The 15998-nt window shown below is 50.9% G+C and overlaps 2 protein-coding genes across 3 annotated transcripts in view; one reads left to right on the top strand and one right to left on the bottom strand.

Annotated features, from left to right (window-relative positions):
• RANBP10 (RAN binding protein 10) overlaps window positions 1–1041 on the bottom strand; it is a 64210-nt gene extending 63169 nt beyond the window's left edge. The window contains exon 1 of one of the 2 annotated variants that reach the window (XM_004431740.3): window positions 633–1041. In XM_004431740.3, the coding sequence (XP_004431797.3) occupies window positions 633–1038 (406 nt within the window). In that variant the 5' untranslated portion in view covers window positions 1039–1041. The remainder of the gene's footprint in view (window positions 1–632) is intronic. The other variant, XM_087420079.1, reaches the window with a different exon arrangement.
• A 228-nt stretch (window positions 1042–1269) lies between these two features.
• On the top strand, window positions 1270–15982 carry TSNAXIP1 (translin associated factor X interacting protein 1). The gene is made up of 17 exons (XM_087420089.1): window positions 1270–1532; window positions 4589–4688; window positions 9678–9680; window positions 9876–9988; window positions 10136–10262; window positions 11399–11492; window positions 12332–12528; window positions 12961–13096; window positions 13536–13705; window positions 13781–13940; window positions 14017–14147; window positions 14310–14435; window positions 14574–14726; window positions 14830–14939; window positions 15152–15278; window positions 15369–15475; window positions 15685–15982. Exons 1-17 carry the CDS (start codon window positions 1486–1488, stop codon window positions 15917–15919), a joined length of 2136 nt encoding a protein of 711 aa, XP_087276215.1. The 5' UTR covers window positions 1270–1485; the 3' UTR covers window positions 15920–15982.
• Window positions 15983–15998: the final 16 nt, after the last annotated feature.

Genomic DNA, 15998 nt, shown 5'->3' with positions numbered 1-15998 from the left:
AAACTCCCCCCTTTAGCTCACCTCCTCCTGAGAACAGCAGCCCTGCCTGAGACACTGTCTCCCATACAAACCAAATGAAGGTACAGGCAATGTGGGTGCGTGTGAGAGATTCCCCAGGGCTGCTGGCAGTCTCTCCAGAATACAGGCAACCCACCTGGGAGAGCAGGGGAGGAGGAGGCAGCCCTGGAAGACCCCCACACACTTTAGCACAGAACCCCAGGCCCAGTATGGGACGTCCCGCAGGTGAGCAAGCTCATGGGCCTCCGGCTAATGGAGGGGATGTACCCACCCCTTTCTTCAGACACTCCTGAAACTAAGCAGTAGTGAAGGGCTCAGCTGGAGTTGGAGCTATCCCAGGACAAGAAGGAAGGCCCTTGGGTGGAAGGTCCAGCCCAGCACTGGGTTTGGACACCTGTTGCAGTTCTCTTGACATCGGGTGTCTCAGGGCAGAGGAGACCAGGCAGTCGATCCTCGGCCTGGTCAGCCACACTACCCTGGAAACCCCGCAGGGGCCAAGGCCTAACCCAGAGCACTCGGGCCGGGGAAAGGACGTGATGGGGCAGGGGCCAGGCAGTACAGCCGCCCCGAAGATGCTCTGGCCTTTTCCCCCCGCGGGAAACACAGGCCGATACCTTTGTAGTGGACGCGGAGGTTGCCCTGGGAGAGGCCGATGTAGTTGTACTTGTCCTTGGGGCTCCAGGAGCGCGGCAGCGGCGTCTCCTGCTGGTTGACCGCAGGGTATAGGCGCTGCAGACGCCGGCTCAGCTCCTGCTCCCCCGGGGACGGCAGCCCACCCCCAGCGCCCCCGCCGGAGGAGTCTCCAGCCTGCGGGTTCCCAACTCCCGAGTCCCCCGCCGCCGCCGCCGCCGCCATCTTGGAGGGAGCTGCTATTGTGTCACTGGGGGCGGGGAGGAACGGGACCAGATCCGCCCAGCTCAGCCAATGGCCGGTGAGCCAACGGGGCCCGCAGGGAAACCGAGTCCGAGTCCGGCACCTCTCTTTGGACACTGCCACGCCTCGCCACATATCGGACTCCATATCCCACAATGCAGAGCTCTCCAGAGGCGGACCAACTAGGGCTGGTGAGGAACTTTGGGATATGTAGTACAAACCTGCTCAGCCATACGCCTGTGCAGCCGAGACTTCGGGACACCGAAAACTACAATTCCCGATGGCAACGCTGCTCCGGCCTATCAGTTCATCTCCCTCCCCTACGGCCGCTGTTTATCCTCCTGCTTCAGTTCTGGTAGCTAGGGTCAAACCCGCTGTAGTGACTGACTTTGAGGGGACCCTGCTCCCGGGTCTGAGTCCACCTTTGCTACTCGGCCTTCCTCCCAGCCCACGGGCACTGAGCTCAGGGGCGTGGCGCAGGCCTGACCCCGCCCCCGCCGTAGGGCTGCTGGGGCCTGGTCGCCATAGCGACGGACTGTACACTACAGCAGCTTCCCAGGCCGCGGTTGCTGGCTACCCGACTGCGGAAGGGTCATGGCCTCCCCGAAACCGCGGGGGTCCAGCTTCGCTACCTCGTCGAGGTAGGCGCTGGCCGGGCTGAGGGCGGAGAGAAGGGCTCGAGTACTTCCAGAAAGAGAAATGGTACCTGATCCGGACCTTTGCACCTCCTGCCTCTGTCCATTGGTCTGGGGCTCCAGCCCCACAGGATCGGTGATGCAGAAACAGTTAGAATCAGGGGCTGATTTAGCCCAGAGACCACGTTAAGTGGTAGCAAAAGAGCAGCCGCACTTTATCATTAGTAACAGCCAGCTTATTTGTATTGGGCGTATGTTATGTGCCAAGCGCTTTATATACCCACATTTAACCCTCACGACAACTCTATGAGGTAGTAATATCACCATTTTACAAATGAAGAAATAGAAACCTGGAGAGATCACGTGTTTTACAGGTGTTTATAAGTGGTGGAGCTAGGATTTGAACCCAGCCGTGTGAGACTCCTGAACCTGAGCTCTTAGCCGCAGGGATAAACTGCCCCTTCATCCAATGGTTTATGACAAAGATGTTTGTCCAGTTGCTGGCTGATTCTAAGCAGCCCAGGCACATCCCACGGCCTCAGGGTTGCTCCTGCCTGTATTCAGGAGTGCAGCCTCAAGGCACTGCAAAATATGACAACAAGCTCCATTAGCGAGGGGAGCCACAAAGTATACATATTAAAACAAAAATTTTGACTTAATACCTTTCTAGCTTTGAGAATTCAGAGAAGGCCCTTAAATTCCAGACCTCTGCTTCCAAATCTCAAACATAGGAATGATACAGCCCACCTCACAAACATTGCTGGGAAAATTTAGGCAGAATATGTGAAGCTCCATCACAGCCCTTGCATATAATAGGCATTCAGTAAGTGTTTAATGAATGTAGTTTCTCCCTTCTACTCATTCCCATGCAAAAAAACTAATCTCACCTAAACTCTAATCCTTCAGGGTCTGCTGCCTTGACAGAGAAAGCCTACAAAAGGCAGGAAATTAAGTGACAACGTGATTGTTTTATCCAGAGCTAAATGAATCTACAAGAACTAGACAGCACGCTTGAGAGTGATGTTACCCAGCACAGAAATGATTTAGGAAACTGCAATTTTGTTTGAAAGGAATATGAAACAGACTCAGAAAGAGAATCCCCATCTATTTTAAGAAGGAAACATAATGTAATTGCTAAGGCTGCATTTGGTAGCAGTATAAAACATCATTCATTCTTGTCAATATTCTTCATTCACCAGTATTTAGTGATGTACATTGGGCCAAGCTCACTGTTTTCCTTAGAGGCACAGTGTAGGTGTCCACCTCCAGCTCCTCTTAGAGCAGGGCCAGGATGATGAAGGATAGGCCAGACCTTAGCACTACTACCCTCTAAGAGAGACCTTCGAATTACGCATTTCCCTGGGTCAGGTTTCTCCTCCCCATTGGCTTTCTCCTTTCACCCTCACACCTCTGGCACAGTAGCTTGGTGGACGGAACTCAGCAACTTGAGTTCACTCAGTACCAGGACATACTCCTGTCAAACCCACTTCTGCCATCAGTTAATAACTGAGTTTTCTCTACCTTTGAAGTAGAAATATAGATAGCTCTTTCCCATTCCTCTCTGAGAATTGGTGTAAAATATTTAATATAATACTAAAGAAAGCTCCTAAGCGTTTTGGATAAGTGTATAGGCTCTAACAAGTGTTTTGTTTTTTTTTTCATTATTATTATTTGCAAGTCTGTTTTTGATTATTGTCTCCTTTGACATTCAAAACTAACATCTGTTACCTACTGAGCTTTTCCACTTGGCAACTTCTCAGGATTTGCAGAGTTCCTCATAGTTTTCTTGCTCACTTTGCCATATGTGGTAGTTCCAGCCGGAGCAAGAAGAACAGAGTTTGGAAAATCGACTGGTCTTAACAGGAAGGTATTGACTTAACCCAGTGAGCAGATAGGTTGATCTGCTGTATCCTGTCTCAAATCCATGAATTTCTGGGCAAAAACCCTTCGTTTTCCACACTGGCTGCTTTTTTGACATGGTTTGGTCACATTTGTCCAATTGAGAGACAATAGAGAACTGGAATTTGGTGTGTCAGCTGCTTCATGGAATCCGTGCAGGACAGGGTTTCCCAACTGGATTCATGTTACTGCACTCAACTTCCCTGGGGTTTGGGTAGTGATAGTCTCACTTCCATGGACAAAGACACTGAGGTTCAGAGAGGTTAAACAGCATTCTCATAGTTACCAGCTAGCAAGGGGAATAAAGACACAGGTCTATCTGGCAGCATATCACCTCCACCCACCCCCACTACAGATTTCTGGAATTACTTCTTCCTTTTGTTCCACCTGGATCTGCCTGCCTACATGCAGCCCTCCCTGTTGACCCCTAAATGCCTTCCCAGCTTAAGCAAAGATGGCTCTCCCAATAGGCCTGGGGGTTAAAGAGCTCCTTAGGATCCGCTTTTCTCCCATCCTGCTGTCATAATTAACATCTGTGCAGCTCCTTGCAGTTTACAGGCTATTTTTGCATATCTCTTTTACTCTTATTTAAACTTCACAACTTTATGAGATAGGAAAAGCAAGAATTGTCTCCATTTCCTTATGAGGAAAATAGGCTGAGACAGGGTAAATTACTGGCCCAAGGTGGGTCCTCTTGGAACCCTAAATGTCAGCCCCCGGACCCTATCAGCCAGTAAGTGGAGGACTGAGACTCGCACCCCAGCTCTTGGGCCCCAGACCCTGTGCTTCCTGTCCTATAGCACCTGACTTTGGTATCACACCCCCAGAGTGTGCCAGAGTCACATACATGAAACTCATTGCAGCCACAGCTGAACACTGATGGAAGTGTAGGCCTGCAGGGTTCTCGGGCTCATGGTGAGGGTGTCCTGCTGCTACAGGAGTTGGCAAGACCCTGGTAATGAGAAGATTTCTGGGAATGTAAAATCGTTTGGGTATAGGGCCAGGATCTTGTTGGCAGTGGGAATCTGGAGGCAGTGCTGGGAAGATCCAGAGCCTGGCTCTGAGGGGAGAGGAGGCCATGTCTTATGGATCTGGGAAGGGTAGAGGTGCCCTTCCCACTCAGGGCTCTGTCACCCACCACTGTCTTCCCCTTCTCTGTGCAGAACACACCTGCGGCCTTCAAGAGTGACCATAGATGACTCCTTCTTCACAGAAACCAAGAACACCCAGAAACACAAGCTTTCTCAGAAACAGAAGACTCTGGTTAGTGATGATGTCCTGTTGGAACCCCAAATGTCAGTCCTCAGACCCTATGTGTCTCCCTCTCTGCAACCCAAAAGCACCACCCACCTGAAACATGCCCCCTAGAGCGTCTTCTCCCCAGTCAGGGGAATGTGGCTCTCAGATGCCAGGCCCACCAGGCTCAGGAGTGGGGGTCTTCACATTGCCCACACCTCATCTGAAAATCATTCCCAGACCTCCCTGGGCAGAAAGAGACTCAACCCTGTCCACAGACACCCTTCCCCTGCAGCTCAGCATTCTGGTGTGGACCTAATTTCTTCATCCAGCCTGCCACGTGCTAGGCATTGTGCTAGGTGCTGGGATGGTCCCAGCAGATCTCCCAAGGTCCTTCAGGGCTGTAATTGTATCTTTTTGTCTTTATGGCCCTAGTGCCTGATAGGGTACTTGAGTGGCTGGAACATGTTGAGAGCTCCATAAATGCTGTGAGTAGGTGTGTGTAGGCAGGAGTGAAGGGATGTTCTTCCATTGCGTTGTTGGCTCTGAGTTGGAAGTAGAGACTCTTTCCCAGCCTCAGGAAAGGTCCTTCCTCCATTCCTGTTCTTCAAGGCTTTTATATAAAAATGCATTCTAGGGCCAGCCCCATGGCTTAGCGGTTAAGTGAGCGCCCTCCGCTGCTGGCGACCCGGGGTTCGGATCCCGGGAGCGGACCGACGCACTGCTTCTCCGGCCATGCTGAGGCCGTGTCCCACATACAGCAACTAGAAGGATGTGCAACTATGACGTACAACTATCTACTGGGGCTTTGGGGAAAAAATAAATAAATAAAAATGCATTCTATCTTCTTAAGTACTTTGGGGCTTCTGTTGATATGATCATAGGATTGTTATTATTTAATCAGCAAATAGCCATTGCCCAAATCTCACAGATGAAAAAACACATTGGAGCAAACTTATAACTCCAACTCACAGTGGAGCATTGTGGGCTGTGTGGTGGTTTTGTTTGTGTGAGTGTGTCCTGTGTGGAGGATTTGGGGATAGGTGGGCCACATACTTTGGGGACTAGGGACTCCCAACATGGGGACTCTGACTCCAGGGAGAGAAAGGGAATCAGCGTGGACTCTGCGGAAACCAAGCGCAGCCACAGCCCCTCAAGACCCGATGACTTTGGGCGCCCGCTCCCCGCCCCCCACTCCCCTGAGCTGCCACCTACTCAGTGGACCTGGGGCTGGATGCTTTCGCTCCCTCTTTCTTATGCGTGGCAGCGGCACGCCGTTCTCAACCCGCAGCGGACGTTTTTCCCTCCCGCCGTTCCCGCGCTTCTCGTTCTCACCTGCAGAGGGAAGCAGAGAGCACGGAGCGCACCGAAACACTATCTTCCAGCCACCCGCTGGCGGAGGTCTTCCCAGCTATTAATAACCAGGCGGAAGAAGCGGCGCTTGCCCAGAAATCAAAGTAGGGTGACCACATTTTCTCCTGGCAGAAACGGCAGACAGAACACGAGGACTGACCTTTTGAAAGTCTGAAAAACTTATTAACTCGCCAGGGTTAGGTGCTTCTTTGACAACTTCCCGGGCGTCTTCCGGCTTTGTGCTTTTTAAAAAATCATGTCAATTTTGATAGTCTTTCAAAAGAACTCTTTCTGGCTTGATTTTTAACAGTTTGACTTCTCTCATTATTCTAGTTTGTCTATTTCTACTTCTATTTCCTGTTTTTAAAAAATTTATTATTATTATTTTTTTAACTTTTTTTTTTTTTTTTGTGAGGAAGATCAGCCCTGAGCTAACATCCGTGCTACTCCTCCTCTTTTTGCTGAGGAATACCGGCTCTGAGCTAACATCCATTGCCAATCCTCCTCCTTTTTTTTCCCCAAAGCCCCAGTAGATAGTTGTATGTCATAGTTGCACATCCTTCTAGTTGCTGTACGTGGGACACGGCCTCAGCATGGCCGGAGAAGCGGTGCACCCGTGCAGGCCTGGGACCTGAACGCCAGCCACCAGTAGTAGAGCGGATGCACTTAACCGCTAAGCCACAGGGCCGGCCCTAAAAAATTTATTATTGATAGTTCTTTTCCTTTTCCAGAACCGGGGGTTAAGACTTTGTTTCCTAATAGCGCAAGTACTTTAAGCAATTAAATACCTTGTGAGTACCTCTCTGACCATGTCCCAAACATTTAGAACTTTAATTTTAACGTTATTCCTATGACGTGTTGTATTTTAAGTAATAAATGGGTCAGGAAAAACATGAACTTATATTTAAATTTCTAAATGGTTAAGTGTTTTGGAGGTATATTTATATTGTCAGTTATTATTTTCATTGCATTGTATCAGCAAATGCAAGACATATAGTTTCTGGTTTAAAAATGTGTTAAGACCTTATCTGTGGCCTATGATTAATTTTTTCTACATGTTAAAAGACTGTTCTTTATTTCTGTTTAATGCATGTTATATATGTTCATCTGTCATTATCAATTATATTACTCTCAGCATTAGTGTCTTTTACCTTTCTCTGCCTGCTGTAGCTTATTCTGATAGGAGGGCTTTAAACTCTTTACTACAATTTCTGTTTCGTCATCTCTTTTTTCGCTCCTATATTTTCACTTATTCAACAAATGTTTGTCAATTCCCACTATGTGCCAGGCACTGGGGATACAGGGGTAAACAAGATATACATAGTCTCTGTCCCTGAGAGAAGATGAGGAAGTGATGATGAAAAAGTGCACAGTATTGGGCCTGGGAAGAACATCAGGGAGAACCCCTGAGATCTTAAAGATGAGTTGTCAGGATAGAGCATTCTCAACCCAGGGAAAAGCATGTGCAAACATATACACCCAGTGAGTAACGTTTTATTTTTATCCATGCTAAGTTATTGTGCTCCATCACATATTTATTCAACAATATTTGCTGTGTGTTACTTAAAACTGTGAAGAGTGTGACGTACGATGCCATCGATTCTGGAGGTACAAAGATAGGTCAGCCTAGACCCCTGCAAGAGGCTGGAGTCCTCCTTGGGACCTAGCAACAAGGCTTCCTATGTACTTTCCATAAATATTTAGGGAAAGAATGAATGATCCCAAGATTGAGATAAAGCATGTGCAGAACTGACAGAATGCAAAGAGCCCAAGAAGACAGTAGCATTTTCCACACTAGGAGGGTCAGGAGCCAGTTACAATTACCCTGGAAAGACTCCTAGAATCTGAATATGTGGGGCATAGGAGGTAGGCCTGGCCTTTCCATCCCAGAAGAACCTAGAGGCCTGGCTCAGGGCCACAGAGGGGGCTTTAATATTGAATTCAATAATTCACTCTTCTTTTAAATTTGAATGTAATTTATGTGCCTTGTAGAAAATTTTGAAAAATGTACAGTTATAGAAAAATAAGCACCCATGGGCCTATCATGAGAATAATAATTCCTGCTAACCTTTTAGATTATTTCCTCCATCTTTTCTGGTCTTTCATTTTACCTGGTTGTGTTTATTCCCTAATTTCAGGCTTTACTTAACCCTGAGAGCTATAGCATTAGTATATTTCCATGTTAAGCCTCTTTGTAAACATTTCATGGCTGCATAACAATCTTCTATTTTTATTTATTTATTTTATTTTTTATTTTTTGTGAGGAAGATCAGCCCTGAGCTAACATCCATGCCAATCTTCCTCTTTTTGCTACGGAAGACAGGCCCTGAGCTAACATCTATTGCCAATCCTCTTCCTTTTTTTCCCTTTTTCTCCCCAAAGCCCTGGTAGATAGTTGTATGTCGTAGTTGCACATCCTACTGGTTGCTGTATGTGGGGCACCGCCACAGCATGGCCAGACAAGCGGTGGTCAGTGCGCACCCGGGATCCGAACCCCGGGCTGCCAGTAGCGGAGCACGGGCACTTAACCTCTAAGCGGGGGCCAGCCCCCACAATCTTCTATTTTTAGACATTTAGGAGTTTTCTAATTTTCCACAGTCATAAGTAAGGCTTTGAGGACCACCCTTGTGCATAAAGCTGCTGCTCCATCTCTGTCTCCCTCTGCACTGGCTGCTGCAGACCTCAGCCTCAGCTGGCCTGTTCTCCTTGGGCATCAGCCTCTGTTCATAGCTCTTCAAAACTCCCGCTGGTTCATTGAGGGGTTGGTGCTACCCAGGCAGTCTGTGTGTCCCCCCACCTGCCCTCTCCCAGAGTGACCTCAGCTTCTCTCATGCACTCATTCAGGCTTTATTAAACATCGCTGACATCATCACCTCCTCCTGCAAGATGGCCAGCCTTCCCTGGCCCCCCTAGTCAGGGCACCCCACCCTCCTGTAACCTGCATTGGCTTCAGTCACTACCTGTTGACTTGTGATTATCAGTTCACTTCTCACCCCATTTCCATCATACCCTCAGCTTCCCTCATGTCCCTAGAACTCAGCAGAGGCTAGCATGTACTATGGACCTAGAGAAATTTGATGAACAAATGAATGACTGAATGGATAAACTCTAAAAATGGGATTCACTGGGTCAGAGGGTCATTTTTTTTCTCTTATGTTTTGAATATTTCATGAAAAGGTTAAAAAACAAGCCCATACATACTACTACTTCTACCCCCTACCCCTGCTCAAGGTTCAAAATGAGATTGCACTGCTTCAGGGCACCCTCACCTATCTCCCCCTCTCCCAGGGGATACAGCTCAGTCTCCTCCCAGGGTCCACAGCTCACCCTGCTGCGTCTCTGCAGTCCTGTCTGTGTGTCCGTCCAGGCTTGAGGCTGGCCTTGCCCTCCTCTATCCTCCTCTTTAGCTGGACTGTGTTGTGGGGACAAGGGTTGCTCCCTATTGGTACTCACATCTGTTTTCATAGTACAGGTATTCAACACTCACTGACATACCTGCAGAAGAGAAGATTAGTTCACCTCTACAGAGTTCCTAGGAGGTGCCTGAGTCTGTGTAAACCACCCTTTATGCTTTCTCATTGCATCCTCACATCAATACAGTGTGATGGGGACTACTACCATCCCCATTTTACAGATGCAGAGTCTGAGGATCAAAGAAGTTAGCTTGTGGTCACATTGCTAATAAGAGAGATCTGGGATTTAATCAAAGCCATCTCTAACTCTAGGGTCCAGGGTCTTATTTATGAACCATATTAAGAGATGTTGACAAAAAAAAATCAGGAATGGAGTGGGGAGGATGGAGAGGAGCATCAGGAAGGGGAGCGATGTTGCCATGGTAATCCCACCTGTCCCTTCCTACAGTCCTGTCAGTTCTCCACTGGTGGCCACCTGTCCCCATGGCCCACATACACCAGTGGCCAGACCATTCTGCATAATCGAAAGCCCTGTTCAGATGACTACCGGAAGCGAGCAGGGTAAGCCGGGGTCAGCCCAATGGTGGAAGCGCTGGTACAGACCCAGCGTTGGGCCCAGAGACAGCGCAGAGGTGTGTGCTCCCCCAGACTGAGGGTGCAAGGGCCCTATGGAGTGCCCATCACATCTCAGCCCACCACCCCCTGCAGTAGCTGGCAGCAGCAGCCCCTGAACACTACCAAGCCGAGGTACCTGGAGCAACTAGAGAACTACCTACGCAAGGAGCTCCTGTTGCTGGACCTGGGCACAGATTCTGCCCAGGAACTGAGGCTGCAGGTTAGAGCCACAGAATAACTGTGGGAGGGGAGGAGGAAGGATGGGAGGAAACCTTACCTACCAGGACTGAACACTAAAGACCTTCAGGAGAGACCAGCCTCTCCTAGCTCTTTTGGGTTCCCCTTTCCAGTAAGAGAAACAAGTTCTATGACAAAGCCAGTGAGCAGGCAAGGCTGTCAATATGGAGCCAAAACTCACCTGAGGCTTGTGTTTTCTCACCTGAGTCAGGTGCACTGGATGCTGTCTCCAGTCCCTTTAGCTGTATGATTCCCAGTGCCCCGCTTGGGTCATTGGACATCAGTGGATGGAGCCTGAATCTAGGCAGTTGGGCAAGCAAGGGTCATACAGTGTCTACCAGCCCAGTGACAACCACCCCAAGCTTGAGGAACTAGCCCAGACACATAAAGAGAGAAATCTAGATACAACCTAGATTCTGGTACTTATTAGGGAGGGAACCACTAAACCCTTCTCAAACGAGGATGCTGACAGGGAATCCTGACATTATGACAGGAGCATTTGCTGAGCATCATCTGTGTGCCAGGCCCTGGATGAGGCCTTATATATGATCTCACAAGCTGCAGGTACCTCGCCAACAAACAGAAGCTTGGAGAGGGCATACAGCTATGAAGTGGTGGTGCTGGGATTAAAACTCAGGGTTGATTCAGGAGCCCATGCTCTTTCCAGTATGCAATGTTGCCTCCAGAAACTTCCTGTGTGTCCAAGTGGGACAGGAAACCACACATCTACTTGGAGGCCAGAATGCAAGGCTATAGCCTTCGATCTCCTCCCCACACAGGGCTGTAAGTTGAGGAGGGGGTGCTGGTGAGAGGCCAACTGAGGCACAGTGCATGCAGGGGGCTGGCTGCCCGGAGAGCCAGAGAGGGGGCTTGAGTACAGCGGGGGAGGTCCTGACCCAGGTGGTCTGCCAGGCCTCAGAGGCAGCACCAGGAGAGGCCTCCAGAAAGCAGCTGAGAGGGACAGAGTTGCCCCTCAGTTCCTTGGCACTGTGAGAGACTTGGATGGTGCCTGGGATATTTATTTGAATGTGGGTCACCTGGCACCTTTGTGCTAGAACACTTCTAAGCCAAGGGTGGCTGCTATAGGCCAGGAGGTGACAGGTTCCCTTTTCTTGCCAGCCTTATAGAGAGATTTTTGAGTTCTTCATAGAGGACTTCAAAACGTACAAGCCATTGCTATCCTCCATCAAGAATGCATATGAGGTGATGCTGGGTAAGACTGCAGCCTCCTCGCCTGGGCCCACCCTGGAAAGAGTGGAGAGGATCCTACTCTGACCTTCTGGGGCTCTGCAGCAGGGCTGGGGCAGTTACTAACTGGGCCTCAAGGTCACCAAGCCCTGGTCAGCCTTTTTGCTTGCACTGTCCTGTGATAGGGCACCTGACCATCGCCTGTCCTTGGGAAGCATGGTGGGGCAGAATTTGTAGGAAATAGAGCAACTTTTTTTTTTTTTTTTTAATTAATTTAGTGTGTTTGTGTGTATGTGAGCAAAATCAGCCCTGAGCTAACATCCATGCCAATCCTCCCCTTTTTGCTGAGGAAGACTGGCCCTGAGCTAACATCCGTGCCCATCTTCCTCCACTTTATGTGAGATGCCACCACAGCATGGCCTGACAAGCGGTGTGTTGGTGCGCGCCCGGGATCCGAACCCAGGCCGCCAGCAGCAGAGCGTGCGCACTTAACTGCTACGCCATGGGGCCGGCCCCAGAGCAACTTTTCTATTGAGAGTGAAGCCCAGGAGGGAGTGAGTACATCTGGGAAGTGAGGAGTCTCCCCTCACCAGGCTCAGGAGATGCCAGGCAGGGTGCAGCTGCAGAACTAAAGGCTGTAGGGAGAAAGGGCATAGGTGAAACCCCACTCCTCATCTGGACTCTGCCCCTGGTTTAAAAGCAAGTGCAGGAAGGCCTTCAGCAGGGGCCATGCTTTGAATGAGGCATGCAGAGACTCCTGGAGTTTGCAAGGGACATAGCCACTCACTGTCACCTTAGGATCAGTGTCTCCTAGCTGTTTGTTCTCATGGCCCCAAAGGGATTCTCCCACCTGTCCCTACTTAGCCCACCAGAGGGAGAGGATTCGGGCTCTGGAGCCCCTGAAGGCCAAGCTTGTCGCTGTGAATGAGGACTGTAATGAGAGGATCCTGGCCATGAGAGCTGAAGAGAGATACGAAATCTCCACGCTGAAGAAAGAGAAGATGAATTTGCTAAAACTCATTGACAAAAAGAATGAGGAGAAGATCTCGTTGCAGAGTGAGGTAAATGGGAGTAGTGCAGTGACCAACTCCCTGAATTCCTGCCACCCCCACCCCAGGAGTGACCTTGAGGCCTTGGGCACCAAAGTGACCCCCTATCTCCCTCTACCCTTCTGCCTGGAATGACATACTGAGCCACTACCTCCTCCCAGAACCCCTGCTGCCTCCACACTCTGCCCTCCTCCTTGGCTCAGCACTGGCTCAAAGTGGCCCTAAGTGCCAGCAGAGTCCTGTTCCTTGGCTGCCAGACTTTCTCCACAGGAGGAAGCATTGGCACTTTGCTGGATTCTCAGGAATTGCCAATCTCCTCCTTCTTGCACCTTTCCTGTTCCTAGGCCCTGATGGGGCTACCCAGTACCCATCCCATCCCCTATGGTGACTAGCTACATACAGGTCCAGAGGCAGCCCCTGACCATGCAACTACCTTCCCAACAGGTGACTAAACTAAGAAAGAACTTGGCTGAGGAGTACCTGCACTACCTTACTGAGCGAGATGCTCGCAAGATCCTCATTGCAGACCTGAATGAGCTACGGTACCAGCGGGAAGACATGTCACTAGCCCAGTCCCCAGGTAAGCCTGAGGTGGGTTTCTCTCTCCTGAGGAAGTGCTGGAGAGGAGTCTGGCTCTCACCACTAACACTCATTCATTCAGCTCTCCTGATATCTGCTCATTCCGTGCCCATTCAGGATGGGAGATGTCCCTGCTGCCACCTGGGTCTGTGGATTTCTGAGCTGGACTGAGAATTATACACTCATTGTTTAAGTAGGAAACAACTGCTGACAGCTGAGGCAGCCTAGACTCCCTGAGGGCAGGACAGGCCTGGTACCATGTCCTGGGCTTCTCTATTTAAGCCTAAAGCCCTAGGCTGGTAGTGCTGTGGGCAAGACCCAGGGGTTCCCAAGCAGGAAGATCAGAAGGACCTGGGACATGCCCTGAGGGGCACTCTAACCCTGCCCTGGGCTACAGGCCCCAAAGCCAGGGTGACATGAGCTGGCGGGCCCCCTGGCAGGCATCTGGGGGGAGGACCCCGTGAAGTTAACACTGGCTCTGAAGATGACCCGGCAAGACCTGACCCGCACACAGATGGAACTCAACACCATGAAGGCCAACTTTGGAGATGTGGTGCCCAGAAGGGACTTTGAAATGCAGGAGAAGACCAACAGGGATCTGCAGGAGCAGGTACTGGTAGGCAGGCCAGGCAGGGTAGGGCAGGGTCATGCAGGTATGTAGCGAGGACCATAATCTTGCCCTCAGCTGGACAGCCTGAGAGATGACTACGAAGAGGTCCGCAAGGAGCATGAGATACTGCTGCAGTTGCACATGAGCACACTGAAGGAGCGGGACCAGTTTTATTCTGAGCTGCAGGAGAGCCAGCGCACCTCCACGCCACGGCCTGACTGGACCAAGTGTGAAGGTAATGATGACCACTGGGGCCCCAAGGACTGCTCAAGTGCATGGTCTGGACTCCAGCTCCCTCTTCTCTCCGGCAGATGTGGTGGCTGGGGGCCGAGATCGCTGGCAGATGCTGGCCGAGGGCAAGAACAGCGACCAGCTGGTGGACGTGCTCCTGGAGGAGATTGGCGAGGGGCTGCTCCGGGAGAAAGACTTCTTCCCTGGTCTGGTAGGGAAGTCCCTGGGCTGTGGAGCCTTGGGGCCAGAGTCAGAACAGCCAGGCCTTGCTTCTGAGAAGACTTGAGGTTCTGGGGAACCATCTGGGGCTTTGCCCTGCTTGAGGGTGGGGCCACAGATGGACCCAGAGATGAGCTGACACTCTCCCTTTCAGGGCTATGGGGAAGACATCCCCCCTTTCCTTCGGTTTGATGGTATTGTGGAGAACAAGAAGCCAACCAAGAAGGATGTAGTAAACCTCCTGAAGGATGTCTGGAAGGAACGGCTCGCTGAGGAGCAGGTCAGATCTCACTAGCCATTTTGGCCTGGCATGACCTCCAGAGTCCTCCAGGGGGCTCCTTTGAGGTGCTAGGAAGCAGGGAGGAGGGCCAATCAAGGTGCGGCAGGCTGACCAAGTAGTCTTCCCCTTACCCTGCAGAAAGAGAAGTTTCCAAATTTCTTCTTCAATTTCCTGGAGCGTCGCTTTGGGCCTGGTGATGCCATGGCCTGGGCTTACACCATTTTTGAAAATATCAAGCTCTTCCGCTCCAATGAGGTCATGAGTCAGTTCTATGCAGTCTTGATGGGAAAGGTGAGCTTGGGCCTGGCCCTCTACCCTTTGTCCCCAGCATAGGCCAGCTCTGTGCCCACCACTGCGGGAAGCAGCGAGTTAGTCAATGCTTCCCTCCCTGTAGAGGAGTGAAAGTGTGTACACCAAGCAGAAGGAGACAATAGCACAGCTGTTGAAGGAGATGACAAATGTTGACAGTCAGAACGAGGGGCTACTAACCATGGAGCAGTTAAGGTAAGAGGCCCGTTTGACGACCCCAAACTCCTGCCCAACATCTCCTCTGGCCAGGCTCCCAGGTGTGCTGGGGAAAGGGGAGCCTGGAGAGAAGGGCTACAGCCTCCACATTTGCTGCCCTTTTGAGCACTAGTGGGGCTGGCAGAGGGGTGCAGAGAAATGGGTGGACGGGCCTCAGCCAGGCCCCTGTTGGCTCTCATGTCTCCCCACAGCACTGTTCTCAAGAGCACCTTCCCCCTCAAGAAGGAAGAGAAAATTCAGGAGCTGATGGAGGCAGGGGGCTGGCATCCCAACAGCAGCAATGCAGACTTGCTCAACTACCGCTCATTGTTTATGGAGGTGGGTGGGGGGGTCCAGGAACTTGCCCAGCCCTAGCATCTGCTGGACCCTAGGCCATGGGCCTTCACCCTGCCTTGTGGCCCCTTCCAGGATGAGGAAGGCCAGAGTATGCCCTTTGTGCAAAAGCTGTGGGAACAGTACATGGATGAAAAGGATGAGTACTTACAGGAGCTAAAGCAGGAGCTAGGCCTGGAACTGTGAGTGATCCTGAGGCCCTAAGGCCCACTTAGCCATAGGCGAGTTCCACAGGCTGGGCCACAGGGTGGCATCTCAAGCCCTGGGGTCTCCCTGTGCACTGAGCTTGCAGTTGGGCACTATATACTGCTCAAGCCTGGTAGAGGGCATCTTGGGGTCTGGGGTGCAGAGGAGGGATCAAGGCCTGTCTCTCTCTTTCCTTGTGGGGCAGCCGTGATGAGGTAACCCTATCCAAGATACGTGAGGCCCTGATGAACATCGATCCCAGCCTGGACAAGCAGACTCTGAATAGCTATTTGAGCCAGGCCTTCCAGCTCCCTGTGACAGAAGTGCCAGAGGAGGGTGAGGAAGAGGGCATTGTGATATGGCTCCAGACTGCACTGGAACGGCTTCACATGGCTGACATCAGGCGCATGGGTCCTCGAGAGCAGGAGCCTGCAAGCTAGGGCCACTGTGGGCAGCCTGTGTGCTCCAGTACTGCTGACCTCTGACTTTTAGTATAAAATTGTTTGAACCCATGCCATT

This window comes from Ceratotherium simum, chromosome 30, assembly GCF_057802395.1.
Source record: "Ceratotherium simum simum isolate JZ-2026a chromosome 30, ASM5780239v1, whole genome shotgun sequence".
Classification (NCBI taxonomy): Eukaryota; Metazoa; Chordata; class Mammalia; order Perissodactyla; family Rhinocerotidae; genus Ceratotherium; species Ceratotherium simum.
This window is presented reverse-complemented; position numbering and strand designations above follow the sequence as displayed.